The sequence below is a fragment of the Schistocerca serialis genome, chromosome 2, assembly GCF_023864345.2.
Source record: "Schistocerca serialis cubense isolate TAMUIC-IGC-003099 chromosome 2, iqSchSeri2.2, whole genome shotgun sequence".
NCBI classification, from domain to species: Eukaryota; Metazoa; Arthropoda; class Insecta; order Orthoptera; family Acrididae; genus Schistocerca; species Schistocerca serialis.
Window position 1 is genome coordinate 1,090,390,973 of NC_064639.1, and position 16,340 is coordinate 1,090,407,312.

Sequence of the window (16,340 nt, forward strand, 5' to 3'; positions counted from 1 at the left end):
GCAACAGGCCAAGGCACTATCATTGAGCAAGTGTTGGCACAGCTTGACCTGTTAAATAATGGGGCCTCCACACATTTCATTGTGGCGCATGGCACGTACTCCGCCATTGACCTTTCGGTCTGCAGCCCTGGCCTTCTACCGTTTGTCCAATGGAGTGTGGAGTGGGTGATTGTGCCACCTTCCGATCTTTCTGTCACTGCCGCAGTGTCACTCCTCTGGGTGCCTCCCCAGATGGGCTTTGAATAAGACTGATTGGGTCTCGTTTGCCTCCATTGCCACTATTGAGCCTCTTTCTCATGATGCCATTGATGGGGTGGTTCACACAGTAACCACTGGCATCGTCACTGCAGTGGAATCTGCAATTCCCTATTCTTCCAGGTCCCCTCAGCAGAGGACTGTGCCTTGGTGGTCACCGGAGATCACTGAGGTGATTAGAGATCGCAGGCGGGCCCTCCAACGTCATAAGCGGCACTCGAACACCTCCTTATCTCTAAGCGGCTCCGTGCCTGAGCCCGACGCCTTATTCACCAACGGAAGCAGGAGTGCTGGGAAACGTATAACTCCACCGTTGGCATCCATAGCTCTCCATTGCAGGTTTGGACCAAGATCAGACGACTCTATGGATATCAGACCCCTGTCAGCATACCTGGGCTTTCCCTGAATGGAGCAGTCTGTACTGAATTAGACACGATTGCAGAACTCCTAGCAGAGCATTGTGCTCAGAGTTCCACTTCTGTGAATTACCTGCTGGCCTTCTGCCCCTTAAAAAGAGCGGTTGGAACATCGGAGCCTTTCATTCCATACGCGGCATCCCAAATTGTACAGTGCTCCATTCAGTGAGTGGGAATTCGAAAAAGCTCTAGCCACTTGCCGTGATACGGCTCCCGGTCCTGTTCGCATCCACGATGAGATGCTCAAACACCTCTTGGTGGACTGCCTGCGACACCTCCTCGACTTTTTCAACTATATCTGGGTTTGAGGGTGAGTTCGCATCACAATGGCAGGAAAGCATCGTCATTCCAATGTTGTACCCGGGAAGAACCCACTAGAGGTGGACAGCTACCGCCCCATTAGCCTCACCAATGTTCTGTGCAAGTTGCTCAAGTGCATGGTGAGCCGGAGGTTGAGTTGGCTGCCTGAGTCTCAGGGCCTTCTGGCTCTGCCACCGATAATCTGGTCTGCGTGGGGTCTGCTGCATTTGCCCGCCATCAGCATCTGGTTGCTGCCTTATTTGACATGCGGAAGGCATACGATGCAACATGGCGACATCACATCCTCACCACGCTTCATGGGTGGGGTCTTAGGGGTCCGCCCCCGATTTTTATTCAAAATTTTCTGTTGCTTCGTTCCTTCTGTGTGCAAGTTGGTTCCTCCCATAGTTCCTCCCGAGTCCAGGAGAATGAGGTCCCGCAAGGCTCTGTCTTAAGTGTCTGCCTCATTTTAGTTGCTATCAACAGGCTCGCTGCAGCTTTGTGAACGTCCGTAGCAGCTTCTCTGTATGCTGATGACTACAGCTCTGCTGGCATTGCAGTTACTGAACAGCAGCTGCAGGGCGCTATCTGCAAGGCACAGTCTTGGGCCATAGCACACGGCTTCCAGGTTTCGGCCACCAAGCTTTGCGTCATGCATTTCTGCCGACGTCGCACTGTTCACCCTGAGCCATAGCTTTATCTAGACAGCAAACTTCTTGCTGTGGTGGAGACGCATCAGTTTTTGGGATTGCTTTTTGATACCCGGTTGAGTTGGCTCCCTCATATTCAGCAGCTTCAGCAAACATGCTGGCGGCATCTTAACGCTCTTCGTTGCTTGAGTCACACCAGCTGGGGTGCCGATGGGTCTACCCTTCTACGACTGTATCAGGCGTTGATTCAGGCCCGTCTCAATTATGGGAGCCTGGCTTACGGTTCGGCATCGCCTTCCACATTGCGGTTGCTTGACCCCATGCTTCACTGCGGGAACAGACTCACGACTGGAGCTTTCCGCACAAGCCCTGTAAACAGCATACTTGAGGAGGCTGGTGTCCCTCCATTGCAGATCTGGCGCCAGCGACTATTGGCCACTTATGCTGCACATGTTTGTAACTTGCCCGGGCATCCAAATTACCGTCTCCTGTTCCCCAACTCGGCCATCCATCTTCCCGAATGGCGGCCCTGGTCAGGGTGTCCGATAGCAGTTTGCATCTGGTCTCGTATTTGTGGGCTTGAGTTTTTCCCTCTCCCACCTCTTTTCCGGACCCATATACGCATACCCCCATGGTGTGTGCCATACCGACGGTTCGCTTGTTGCTGGTTGAGTTGGGTGTGCTTTTACTCTTGGGGAACAATCTGAACAACACTCCATGCTGGATGGCTGCAGTGTTTTCACTGCAGAGCTTGTCGCCATCTCTAGTGCCCTAGAGTATATCCGCCCCTGCTCAGGTGAGTCCTTCGTTATCTGTAGTGACTCTCTGAGCGGTTTACGAGCTATCGACCAGTGTTTTCCTCGCTCTCATCTGGTGATGGCTTTGCAGGAGTCCATCCATACTCTTGCTCGTTGCGGCCGCTCCATGGTTTTTGTGTGGACCCCGGGTCATGTTGACATCCTAGGTAATGAACGTGTTGACACGCTGGCCAAATAGGCTATCAGTGTGCCGGCCCTGGAGATTGGCCTTCTGAAATGTGATCTCCAGTCAGTATTGCGCCAAAAAGTCCTTGGTACTTGGGGTGATGAATGGCACACCCTGCATCCCCCAACAGACTTTGGGTCATCAATGAGACTACAGGTGCGTTGCACTCCTCCTTGCGAGCCTCTCGCAGGGACTCAGTTGCTCTCTGCCGGCTACGCATTGGCCGTACCTGGCTGATGCAGGGTCATTTATTGCGCTGCGAGAACCCACCTCTATATCGCTGTGGATCGGCATTGACAGTGGTCCACATCTTGTTGGACTATCCACTTTTAACTGTGCTCAGGCAGACGTTTGCGCTGCCTGCTACACTCCCTGCCCTTTTTAACGGATGACGCTGCAATGGCAGGCTTAGGTTAGAGTTCTATTCGAGCAGGGGGCTTTTATCGCTCAATCTGAGGGTTTCTCCCTTTCATGTGTTGAGTCTGGCCTTTGGCGTACGGTTTTAGATTCGGGTTTTTAGTTTCTCTCTTGCTGGTTGGCTTTTCCTTGTGTTTTTTGTTTCCATGGTCGGCCAACCACTGTAACACTCTGTGTGCTTTTAATTCCTCTTTTCTGGTCTTTGTCTATGTCTTTCTTGTTCCGTGTCATCCCTTGTCGTCTCCGTTGCTTGTTTTTCTTCCTTATGGGTGTTCCATGGTCATGGAAAAGGGGACCGATGGCCTTTGTAGTCTGGTCACTTCAGCCCCCACAAACCAACAAACCAATTGAGGTTTTCTGGTTAATCTGATTGATAGAGTCTGGTCAGTGTATAATTTTGAAGGTAATGAGAGACTGAACTATGGTGAAAACAGCACCCCCTCCCAACCCCCCACCCCCAACTCCCCACCCCCCCCGGTGGGTGGCACACAAATATTTTGTATGTTCACAGCGAGCATGAGGCCTTGATCCGTTGCTGTACTTCTTCATTTCTTGTGCTGCAATCTTACTCTCTGACAGATTCCCTGTTGACTAACTCATTTGTAGGACATTCATTATGGCTTTCCCCACTTTATTTATTTCACACAACTTATTTCATTTACTCATATTTGGTCCCTGCATCTGGCTTTGACCTCCACCTTTTGTTTTACAAAAGTGCGAGCCATACAAGGAAGATCACCCAATGCCCAATACGGTAGCCTGTCAGTGTAATGTAGATAACCCAATGGTGGTATCCCCTCAGACTACGCAGGGTATGCAATATTGATGCCATGCTCAGAAGTAGTTGCCTGTCTGTCTGAAGGCACTGGCTCCACCAGGTTTGCATCTGTGGATGTAGCTATTGTTCTGAGCAGATGGCATCATGACAACTTAAAACTTTGTGTTCTGTCTTACGGCATTTCTTGTCATGGGGGAGCCCCATCAGAGAGGTCCATCGCATGAGCATCTTGGGAAGTGATTCCAGTGGTGGTTTCCCATTGCCTTCCACTGATGGTAAAGAAATGATCTACATCTACATGGATACTCTGCAAATCACGTTCAAGTGCCTGGCAGGGGGTTCATTGAACCACTTTCACAATTCTCCATTATTCCAGTCTCGTATAGCGCACAGAAAGAATAAACACGTATATCTTTCCGTACGAGCTCTGATTTCTCTTATTTTATCATGGTGATTGTTCCTCCCTATATAGGTCGGTGTCAACAAAATATTTTCGCATTTGGAAGAGAAAGTTAGCTATTGGAATTTCGTGAGAAGATCCCGTCGCAACGAGAAACGCCTTTCTTTTAATGATTTCCAGCCCAAATCCTGTATCATTTCTGTGACTCTCTCTCACATATTTCGCGATAATACAAAACATGCTGCCTTTCTTTGAACTTTTTCGATGTACTCCGTCCGTCCTTATCTGGTAAGGATCCCACACCACACAGCAGTATTCTAAAAGAGGACGGACAAGTGTAGTGTAGGCTGTCTCCTTAGTAGGTCTGTTACATTTTCCAAGTGTCCTGTCAATAAAACGCAGTCTTTGGTTAGCCTTCCCCACAACATTTTCTATGTGTTCCTTCTAATTTAAGTTGTTTGTAGTTGTAATACCTAAGTATTTAGTTGAATTTATGGCTTTTTGATTAGACTGATTTATCGTGTAACCGAAGTTTGACTTCCTTTTAGCACTCTCGTGAATGACCTCACACTTTTCGTTATTTAGGGTCAACTGCCACTTTTCGCACCATTCAGATATATTTTCTAAATCGTTTTGCAGCTTGTTTTGATCTTCTGATGACTTTATTAGTCAATAAACGACAGTGTCATCTGCAAACAACTGAAGACGGCTGCTCAGATTGTCTCCAGAATTGTATATATAGATAAGGAACAGCAAAGGGCCTGTAACACTACCTTGGGGAACGCCAGAAATCACTTCTGTCTTACTCGATGACTTTCCATCAATTACTACGAACTGTGACCCCTCTGACAGGAAATCACAAATCCAGTCACACACCTGAGACAATATTCCATAAGCATGCAGTTTCACTACGAGCCGCTTGTGTGGTACAGTGTCAAAAGCCTTCCGGAAATCCAGAAATATGGATTTGATCTGAAATCCCTTGTCAATAGCACTCAACACTTTATGTGAATAAAGAGCTAATTGTGTTTCACAGGAACATTGTTTTCTAAACCCGTGTTGTCTGTGTGTCACTAGACCATTTTCTTCGAGGTAATTCATAATGTTCGAACACAATATATGTTCTAAAATCCTTCTGCATATCTACGTTAATGATATGGGCCTGTATTTTACTCATACTACCTTTCTTGAATATTGGTGTGACCTGTGCAACTTTCCAGTCTTTGGGTACAGATCTTTCGTCGAGCGAACGGTTGTATATGATTGTTAAGTATGGAGCTAATGCATCAGCATACTCTGAAAGGAACCTAATTGGTATACAGCCTGGACCAGAAGACTCACTTTTATTAAGTGATTTAAGTTGCTTCACTACTCCGAGGATATTTACTTCTACATTACTAATGTTGGCAGCTGTTCTCGACTCGAATTCTGGAATATTTCCTCTTGGCCACAGTTTGGTAGTGGCTTTTTATCCTGGTGGGCAGGTGGTTAGCAGTTGTACTAATAAAATAAAAGAGGAAAAAAAAAAGAAACTTCCCTTCGCTGACTCTCCACCATCCCCACGCCTTTACTTGCTGGTTCCCTGCTTGTCACTGTTGACACCATTTCCAATTACACCAACATCCCTCATGCACATGACCTTGCCACTGTTGAATACTACCTCTCCCAACATCCTTTAGATTCCAAAGCCACTACCTCAATCCTCAAACCACCAGCACACTTCTCCTTTGAAGGGAAGATATACAACAAATCCATGGCACAGCCAATCTGTTTATAGGCCATCCCAAACTGTTGGTGTGGATCAGGTTCACTGATCATAACTTCTTGATCTGGAAACTGGGTCAAGAAACCCTATCCTAATTCCTTTACAACCCCAACACCTTCTCTCCCCATTCGGGAGGACGACGGTTCAATCCCGCGTCCGGCCATCCTGATTTAGGTTTTCCGTGATTTCCCTAAATCGCTCCAGGCAAATGCCGGGATGGTTCCTTTCAAAGGGCACGGCCGACTCCCTTCCCCGTCCTTCCCTAATCCGATGGGACCGATGACCTCGCTGTCTGGTCTCCTTCCCCAAACCAACCAACCGACCAACCTTCTCTCCCATCCACTTTACCTGTCCTCCTTAACTCAGTATGCCACCTACCTAGACACTGACCTCCTCCTCTGTAATGGCTCCATCCACACTCTGCCCACATTAAATCCACCAACCATCGAAAGTACCAGCATTTCGACAGCTGCCATCCCTTCCGCACCAAAGAACCTCTCCCATACAGCTTGGTCCCCATGGATGCCGTATCTGCATTGACAAGAACTCCCTTTGCCCAGTATGCTGAAGGTCTCACAAAGGCCTTTCTAGACAGGCACTGTTCCCCCAGACCTGGTCTGCAAACAGATTTCCTGTGCCGTATCCCCACAGACCTCTAATCCTCCCACTACCCCTGAGAACCACATCCTTCGTCAGGGCTTCGGTTACATGTCATGCCCTGAAATGAGACATCCTACCCAAGATCCTTCCCGTCCCTCCTAAAGTGGTGTTCCGTCACCCACCCGACCTCTTGCCGCAGGTTTCATATCCCTGTGAAAGACCCAGGTGCCAGATCTGCCTGATCCACCCACTCAGCACTTCTTATTCCAGTCCTGTCACAAGCTTATTCTACCCCATCACAGGCTGGGGCACCTGTGAAAACAGCTGTGTCATATACCAGCTGTGCTGCAATAATGGCACAGCTTTCTGTACTGGTATGACTATCAAGCAGCTGTCCACTACGATGAATGGCCACTGCCAAACTGTGACCAAGAGCAAAGTGGACCATTCTGTGGCATAACATGCAGGTGAACCAGTTTGTATGCGTTCCAGAACAGCTGCGAAATCCGGGAAAAATGTGGGAATTTTTTTCATCTGGGAAGAACACAGGAATTTTTCATTGGTGTAATTTTGAGTTAAATTATTGTAATTTTGGTAGGTAAGAACTGACACTTAACAAGAATTTTACTTTAGCCCACTACTGCAGAATAATACTGCAACAGTAAAACATAAAGAAGCGAATGACACAAAAATAAAACTTTAGGTGCAAAGAAAATGTGCCATTGGCAACAACAAATCACAGCACACACACAAGTGTCTGCTAACATCAAAATGTGTCACACGCTTTAAGAAGAAGACTATGCAATACTTCGTAACAACAAACTGCTGTCGATGAGTATTGTGTCACAACTGTTTACATTTCTGATAGGTCATGGGAAAATGTTGCCTTGAGAAGCATTACTTTCAAAGTAAATTTCCTTTTACACAACATTAATTCTGTTACGTGTAGGAATGTGCAATGAATATCCTATATCGCGGATCATTTGACTTTCATTTGAAACTTAACACTGTGAAGACCAGACACTTAGAAAAATTTTGGGCCCAGAAGACCAGCCATTATTTAAAATTTTACTGTTACATTTGTGTTTGGTATATCTTAAAGAATAGCACATGCTATAAAAGATCAAGCTTCAAGGTTAGTTTTTCATATTTATTTTAGTTCTTTCATAGATTACAAATTATGCAAAAATGATGGCAAAAAGTATAATCATCCTTAAAAAAAGGGGGGGGGGGAGTTGAGTTCTTGAGCAATTTCATACATAACTGGCTTTTTTATGGAAAAGTCAAAATATTCTGGCATGCAGAGAGAGATATGTTGCAATTAGAGCAATACCCATTTGCTTCTTTTCTGAGTGTTTCGCCAGCCACTTTTGTCATCTTCCCCTAGCGATGCTCCAAACAACTCTAACGTTCGCTAGTGTTTCTTTCAACGTAATTCCATAAATAGATAACAGAAATCACTGTCAAGTGACAGGTGCAGGACATCCGTACCTCGCTCTCATACAAAATGAGTCCAGTTTTCGAACGATACATGGTTTGTGGGTCGAGAAAGTTGCACCCCGCACTGTGTTTGGGCTTGATTGACAAAGTGTTAACCATAAAGTGAAAACATATGATTGAAGTTCAACTGCTATAGTCACTGCTTTAAAATTTGTTTTCAATCTGGACAAGTTTGTCCTTTAGCTCTTTCGTTACCCAATTTTTCTGATCATTTTTTATATTATCTTTTTATTTAAATACAAAAGCTTTGCTGTGTGATTTAATCATCGTTATGAAGTGTGTCAGTTACCCTTGCATTTTTGTCCCTTCTCTTGTTTTATAATAATAAAGAGATTTTCTTCCATAAAATATTTTGTTAGTTCTTAAAGACTTTCCTATTTGTGTGTTCAGGCGACTTAACGATCATGTTGTCATTGGTTGACTACATCACATTGCATAAACTATTATTGGTTGACAAAAGCTCATTGTGCAGAGCAATCAGGAGTTCAGTACTTTGGAAGCTACCACGCTGTATTTGTTCAAATCCGTGTTTATACTTTCGTCATTCTAAAATATGCAGTGTGCGTGTTGCAGCGCATCAAAGTCTCTACAAAACAAGTCACTTTTTGCTAGTGCTTGGAAGTTCTAAGCCAATGAATAAAACCTTTGCCGTTCAAAGGATTGACAAGTTTTACAGCTCCGAGGGAAAGTTTATTACCACTTAACGCAGAAAAAAATGTATTTTGAACTGAGAAAAATGTGGGATTTTTTTTTCTTCTCCATGTATACGCCCTGTGAAAGCAGTAGGCTTGATTTCATTGGCTGCTTCACAACCTGGGCCATGCGGATCCTCCACCAGCTTTTCTGAACTGCACAGATGGGAATTACATTTACAACACATTCCCCATTCCTCAAATCGTCCTGGCCTTAATGTACAGTAACCTGCTGTTCCTACACCCTCCACCAACAATTTTTACCCCCTCTGTCTCCCAATTCAAGTCACAATTTTCTGCCCCCTCTTGTCTCCCAGTTCAAGTCCTCTTACACTCGTTATGCGCTCCTCTCTGCCAACGCACCAGCTAATCTGTCCCATTTTTCTGCTCTTTTTCCTTTTCCACTACCTGTGCCCCTCCTCCTCCAGAGCCTCTTGATGCTGCACCTGGCACCTTTCTCCTGCCAACATCTAGCCCCACCATGCTCCGTCGGCCAATGCTAGATTCTCTCCTCCCACCCATACTCTGATACCTCTCCCCACTCTGGATTGCTGCTTCTGTGTGATGCGGCACAGTTGCATTCTGGCCAGAGATAGCATTGTATATACGAGGTGTGCTTGCTTGTATGAGAAGGTTTTGGCCAAGAGCTCAAATGTGCAACTGTCTTCACATCATGCCTGTTTGCAACTCAACATGTCATCATTATGATGAGTACCAGTCTATCTGTTTCATAATACAGTTCATACCATAAGCTCCATTTTTATAATAATGAAAAATGTCATCTAGATCACAACTTTTTATTAATGATGACTGTTTTGATCTGAGTAGTGGATCATCTTAAGATCTAATGCTGCAAGGTGCAGTTAGTGAGTAGCGCTGTGGATGTAACATAATAACCAGCATTAGATATGAATGTGGCCTGCAGGCCAAATGGAAACCAATAACCAGTCATCATTAACAAAAAATAATGATCCAGTTGGTGTTTTTATTTATTATTTATTAAGGAGAAAAAGAAAAAGTCTCAAAAGACTTATGTGGTGATTCTAAATGCATCAGATCTCCCACACCATTGGGTTCAGAACATTTAATTGATGATGTCGTACCATCCCCACTGAAATGTACTTTTTTCTTTGCAGTGGAGGGATAGTGTCATCATCCCAATCTTTAAGCCAGGCAAACTGCAGTGTCCATTTACAGGTACCTTAACCAACATGCCCTGCAAACTGCATGAAAGGATGGTAGTGCAACAATAATGTTTGGTTTTGAATTACAGGTGTTTTGTCCCCATATCAGTATGGTTTCTGGGAGAGATGATCCACAGTCAACCATCCAATTATGTTGGAAATTGCAATCTGACAAGTTTTATCTTAATGCCAACCACTCACATTCCAATCTTTTTTGACTCGTGTAAGGCATACTAAACCACTTGGTTCCATCGCATTTTCCTTATCCACCATGACTGGAGATTTGAGGCTTCCTACTGATTTCTGTTTGTCAGTTTTATCCCCATGATCATTTTAGGTTAGAGGAGATATGTGACTCAGTTCCCTACAGGTCAAAGTGAAATGGCACCCCACAGGGCTCCATACTGAGCTGAAACTGTTCCTTACTGCCATTAGTGGGCTAGTGATCTCCAAAACAGTGGTTACCTCCACACTTTATGTTTACGACTTGTGCATTTGGTATTGGACAGATCAGTTGCAGTGAAATATATTTTCAGTTGCCCTCAGGAGTGCAGCATGCTAACATAACTGATACTGACAGATCTAAAACCATGCAGAGCACAGGTATACTTTTACATCTCCCACCAGTCAGGAACAACACTGATAGCCATTAACATGGCCCTATGTTTTTATTAAACAGATCTTCCTCAACCAAGTTTTGATTTGTAGTGACTCAATCATCAGTTTCCAAATAATTGACCATGTTACTGTTGCCACCCTGTGGTATCTGTTGTTTAGACTCTTCTCTCTGACAGAATGTATTTCTCTGCATCCCAGTTTGTGTAGGTAGGGACATGGTATCAATACTGTACTCATGAATAGTATTATACCCAGGAAAGTATTGCTACCCCTTACAGAATAGTATAAACTTAACTAATTAGCAAATAATGGAAATAATGGAAATAATTCATTTCAAATTGAATTAATCAGTTCTATGTTACTCATCGTAAGGATAATTCAGAGGTTGTTGCCAGTGTTTAGATGGAATAACCTTTTGGCATGTCACTGTAACTACAATGTGCCACTAGGATCAAATGGGTATCACAATACCTTTCTCAGGATGCACCAGTCATCCCATTTTTCTTACTTAATATAGGCTCAAGACCTTCTACGTCTACTTCTAATTTACTCTTTCTTTTCTTGTGATTTGTTTTCCAAAAATAATTAATTTTCCTTTTGTTTGTACTGTACAGCGCAAACTTAAATGTGCTACTGAACCTTACTCTTCTCCTCTCAGTACCAAGTTTCTCTCTTAATGCTTGTACTAAGTTATGGTAATATAATTCCGTAACAAAATCACACTGTCCTCATAAATCAACGTCAAATACCATCTGACAAGCAAAGTCACTGCAATTAGCTCTAAACTGTCAACAAAAATCATTTATATATTTTTCCCACCAGTTTAGCTGCCGTTATGTGCTATATTTACACAGTTACTTTCCATGCGGATTCCTCACATGCAACAGAATTAAAATTACTTTCTGCTTGTGAATGTAAATTATATGCTTACGTATTTTTATCGTTAACTGATGAGTTAGGTGTCTCTAGGATGATTTGGTCTCCTCTTGAACCTTTTGTTCAATTAAAATATTAACACTTTCCTCCAATGTTGAAATGGAACATAAAATTTCTATTTCGTTTGAGTATGTACTTTGTTTTGAAATAGTAAGTATGACACTTGTCTGAAATTTGTTTCAGATCTGTAAAAAATTCACTAGAATGTTCATTTATTGAATCAGGCTGTTCATTTGTGCCTGAATGTTATTTTTCTTTAAAATTTAATATTGTAGATTCCAGCTCTATTAAATTTTTGTTTATTTCTCCATTTTTCTTGTGGGATTTAGCAATGTGTTTATCTAATTTATTGTAATTTATTGTCTTGTTTGTCTAACTTTACATTTGTTTCGGCAGTAACTCTCAGATTATTTGCTTGTGCATTTATATTAATATTGATCTGCCCTATATTATCATTAGTTAATCTAGCTTGGCATTTAGTTTAATACTTAATTGTCCTTGCACCTCTCATTTAACATTAATTTGCCCTGTTGTTGCATTCACACCAATATTGTTTTGTGCAAGCTGACCTATTTTAGTGTTCAGACCTGCTTATAACTGCTCTTGATCTGTCCTAAATTGTTACTGATCATCCTTATATTGTTCACAAATTTTTTTTGAAAAATCTATGAAATAGTATTGGAGGGCAGCGTGGAGGGTAAAAATCGTAGAGGGAGACCAAGAGATGAATACACTAAGCAGATTCAGAAGGATGTAGGTTGCAGTAGGTACTGGGAGATGAAAAAGCTTGCACAGGATAGAGTAGCATGGAGAGCTGCATCAAACCAGTCTCAGGACTGAAGACCACAACAACAACAACATAACACTTTCATAGAAAATTTGTAGTAAAATCCAACTCCTAAACTAAGAAATTAAAAGTTTTTGAGTAAATACAGCTCAACAGGCCCTATCGCACAGCTTTTGCTGCAAGCACCTACAGAATTATCAGTCACCCATTAAAAACAGTTCCTATCTGTAAAAGCATTGACCATCAATCTTTTGACACACTGTCTTAATAACTGGCTTTGTCATATGTATTTCTGTCAGTTTTAACTGTGTTTCGTCAGCAGTAATATAACAGCATCACATTTTCAGTGCCTGTACTGATATGCGCAAATCTCATCAGTTGATTATTTATATGGTTGCCAAGAACAACAGCACCATTTTAGAATAACCCTTTATTCTTTTCAAATAATTCCATTTAAAAATAATTCTTATCAGCATTTGATTGCCTGTATTTCTTCCAACAATAATTAGATCTTCGTCCTGCACTATGATGCCACGAATGTAGTGTGTTGCCATAAAGTTAATTTGTTTACAATTCTCAGCCTTGGACACTGTATGTTATACGAAAGATTTATAAATCTGTCACTCATCGATAAAATGTCTATTCAGAAGATGTCAAGCCCTGGCCACTATGAAAGTCTGTAAGTGTTATTTAGCTGTTCAGTACAATGTCTGTTCATAAGGTGTGGAGCCCTGACCACTGTAAAGTCTAAAAATGTTATTCATATGGCAAACACACAAATGGGCTCAGTGCATAAATATTGGCTTAGGTACAAACACCACTGATGCTCTGGAGAGGGGATGCTTGCATCTCATTTGCACACTCGTGCCTCCGTGGCAAATGTAGGGAACGCATTGGCGTAACTGGCGATGCACGTATTTGAAAGTGCAGTCGTCCAGATAATGGCTGTTACCGCAGTTATTACTGTAGGAAATGTGGTACTGCTGCTCTAAATTCTCTTGAATAATATGTGAAGGCCTTTTTTCACCATTGTCGATAAACGTGTAGAACATCAACTGGATAACGTCAAACTTCTGCCTGATTACAACGTCCAATCCGAAACCTCTATGTAGAAGTGTGTCCAAAGAATGAATGAATGAATGTGAATGTAACATTTGATTCGGCTGATCAACATCATAACTATTATCAAAAAATGTGTATTTTCCCAGGACTTCTTGCTTTTCAAAAGTAGCCCGATGATGTTAGGAGCTTCTATATTCACATGAGTGCAGGTACTTCCTCTCACGAAGTTACTGCAACCACCATTCAGTGTTGAAGACACATGTTGTCCTTAGGAATAAGTCTCTAAATGCAAATAAAGTAACAAGTCTGCCCATATTTGTGTTCTTCTCTGCAACAACTTGTTTTATGGTTTCATTCATGAGTATCAGTTATAGCCAAGAATACATAAGGATGCGCATCATTCTTCAGTAGTGTGTTGCTGACCATCAGTGTGGGTGAGGTCAACATCAAGGAAAGTGATATGTGATTTAAAATAGGCCCATGTGAAATTTAATTGGGAGAATGTATGTAGAGATGCCAAAAATAATAATTCCATCCATCCTCCATCTCCTTCGATACTTCTGCCAATAGAAGGGGCCATTGGCTGTGATAGCTAGCATACTTTTTCAACCTTTGTGTGTAGTTTTTTTTTTATTCTGCCACCACTTGGTCAGCAGATTTTTTTTATCCATCCAGTTGTATTATATTTTCAAAAATTGATTATTTTCATTTACTTATTCTGTTGGAAAACATGTGATGATGGTTTATAGCCTCACACAACTTTTCTTTATAAGTCATATACACAGGTACATTACTATACAAATGTATTTAATGAGGACGGGACAGGTGGGTGGCTATGGCCTTGTTAATGAAACCATCCTTGTATTTGCCTGAAGTGATGTAGGACAACCACAGAAAACCTGTATCATGATGGACAGAGACAGCCTGAGCCTCCATTCTTCCAAAAGGCATATCTTTAACAAATGCTCCACCTCAGTTGGACATACATAACTTATTGTTCTTACATTTGTACATACTTAGAACATGTTATCTTAGAAACGTAAAAAAAAAAAAAATTATGCATTTTTCATTTAACTCGATAAAAGAAGATACTTCACTGCACGCGATCCCATACACTCGCCGTTGACTTTAGTACCACAACCATGCTGCCATGCCTCTATTACATCGCCATGTCTTCCCTTCTGCCAGTCTGTAAAGCTCAGTCAGCATTCCCTCATGATGTCTGAGATACTGAACTCAGAAAAAGGGTGAGACATTAATATTACACTCTAGCAGTCACCAATTTTTATTGTTATCTTGTACTCGGAATTTCTTAAGTAATCTTTAACTGTGTAGTACGCAATATTTTAAAGGTATGCTTCCTGTCTTCTTAAATAAATGTATTTTTGTTAGCTCTTTCATTTCAGTGTACAAATTACTATACAATTTTAATCCTTGATAAAAAATGCTGTTTAGAGTTTGTGTCTGTTTTCCCTTAGCAAAAGTCAGTCCGAATTAGCTCTCCCCATGATGAAGTGTAGAATTGTTTGGGACATACTTAGTAATGTTTATTATGATGTGCACTACAGATTGGTTATCTTACTGCATCATGTGAGTTCATCTGATGTAGTAAGGGTACCCATTTTTTTTTAATTTTTACTGCCAGTGACCTCTGCTACTACTTTTACTTATTATCTGTACACCCTTTTCTGATAGTTTGAATATTGCATCAAAGTTTCATGGATTTGATGCCCAGAATGGAGTTACATAGCTAAGAACTGAACCATACATTGAAACAGTATGTTCCCAAAAGGTACTGGCTGTTCACACAAGATACGACACCAAGCCCTTAACATGCTGATGAGTCTCTTTGCCAGTACCAACATGCATTCATTACATGTCAGTTGACAATCAATATTCATCCCTAAAAGCTTTGTGTTTGCTATTTAGTCTATAATTTAACATTTATGCTTAAAGTGACAGAATTATTTTCCCTAATCTATCTGAAATTCATGTGATTTGTTGATTAGATACTTTGTGCCACATGAAATCTGTGTTCTGTGATGTGACGTGGTGTGTGTGTGTGTGTGTGTGTGTGTGTGTGTGTGTGTGTGTGTATTTTACACCCTCAGTACACATTTTAATGTCTCTTTTTCTCGTGTTTTTTAGGGACCAGCCCAATACATTCGTTATACTCCTTCACAACAAGGCGCTGCATTCAATTCAGGAGCTAAACAGCGTGTGATTCGAATGGTAGAAGCACAGAGAGACCCAATTGAGCCACCAAAGTTCAAGTAAGTTTAATGCAAACCTGTGAGATCAGTAGCTATTCAGTGGAAAAGTAAAAGATTTTTTACTGTAATGAAGTAGTCTTTGTTTAGAATTATTTTGTATTAGCAACAAACCTAAACTTGTATGTGACATCAGTTACATCTTTGCTCGAGCATTTTATGTGACACGTGTGTGTGTGTGTGTGTGTGTGTGTGTGTGTGTGTGTGTGTGTGTGTGTTTACTTCCCTCAAGTATATTGATTCAAATTCTTTTCCTTTATGTTATCTGTTTATGCATGTCATGTGTCAAGAACTTAATGAACAAAAGAAGGTTTGTAACTGGGAAAAAAAAAAGTTCAGAAGGTAAGTTAGAAAAGAAATGCACTGCTATCAGTTCCCTTGGAGGTGGTTCTCTTCCACCACGGTACATGAAAAAAATTACACAAAGTACCCTACTTTAGTGCACTTAATTTTACTTCTAACTTAAGTATAAGTAAAAATTGTTTAACACTAATGGTAAATGATAGTCACTACATCATAAATAGACACATTTCATAGTTGTTATAACGTTACCACAGTTAGCAGTAAATTTGACTATAGTACGAAAGGTGTGGACTAGAAAATTTTTTAATTGAAGTGCACATTACACTACAAAACATTACTCTAGGTGATAACTCTTTTCTGAAACTGGTTAAACGTGAAAGACTTGGGTCTCTCTTCCCTTTGCAAAATAGCAAAAACTCAAGA

The 16,340-nt window shown here is 41.8% G+C and overlaps 1 protein-coding gene across 1 annotated transcript in view; it reads left to right on the forward strand.

Annotated features, from left to right (window-relative positions):
• LOC126458542 (puff-specific protein Bx42) overlaps positions 1-16,340 on the forward strand; it is a 51,595-nt gene that overhangs the window by 5,116 nt on the left and 30,139 nt on the right. Inside the window, exon 5 of the mRNA XM_050095659.1 lies at positions 15,493-15,617. Coding sequence (XP_049951616.1) covers positions 15,493-15,617 — 125 coding nt within the window. The remainder of the gene's footprint in view (positions 1-15,492; positions 15,618-16,340) is intronic.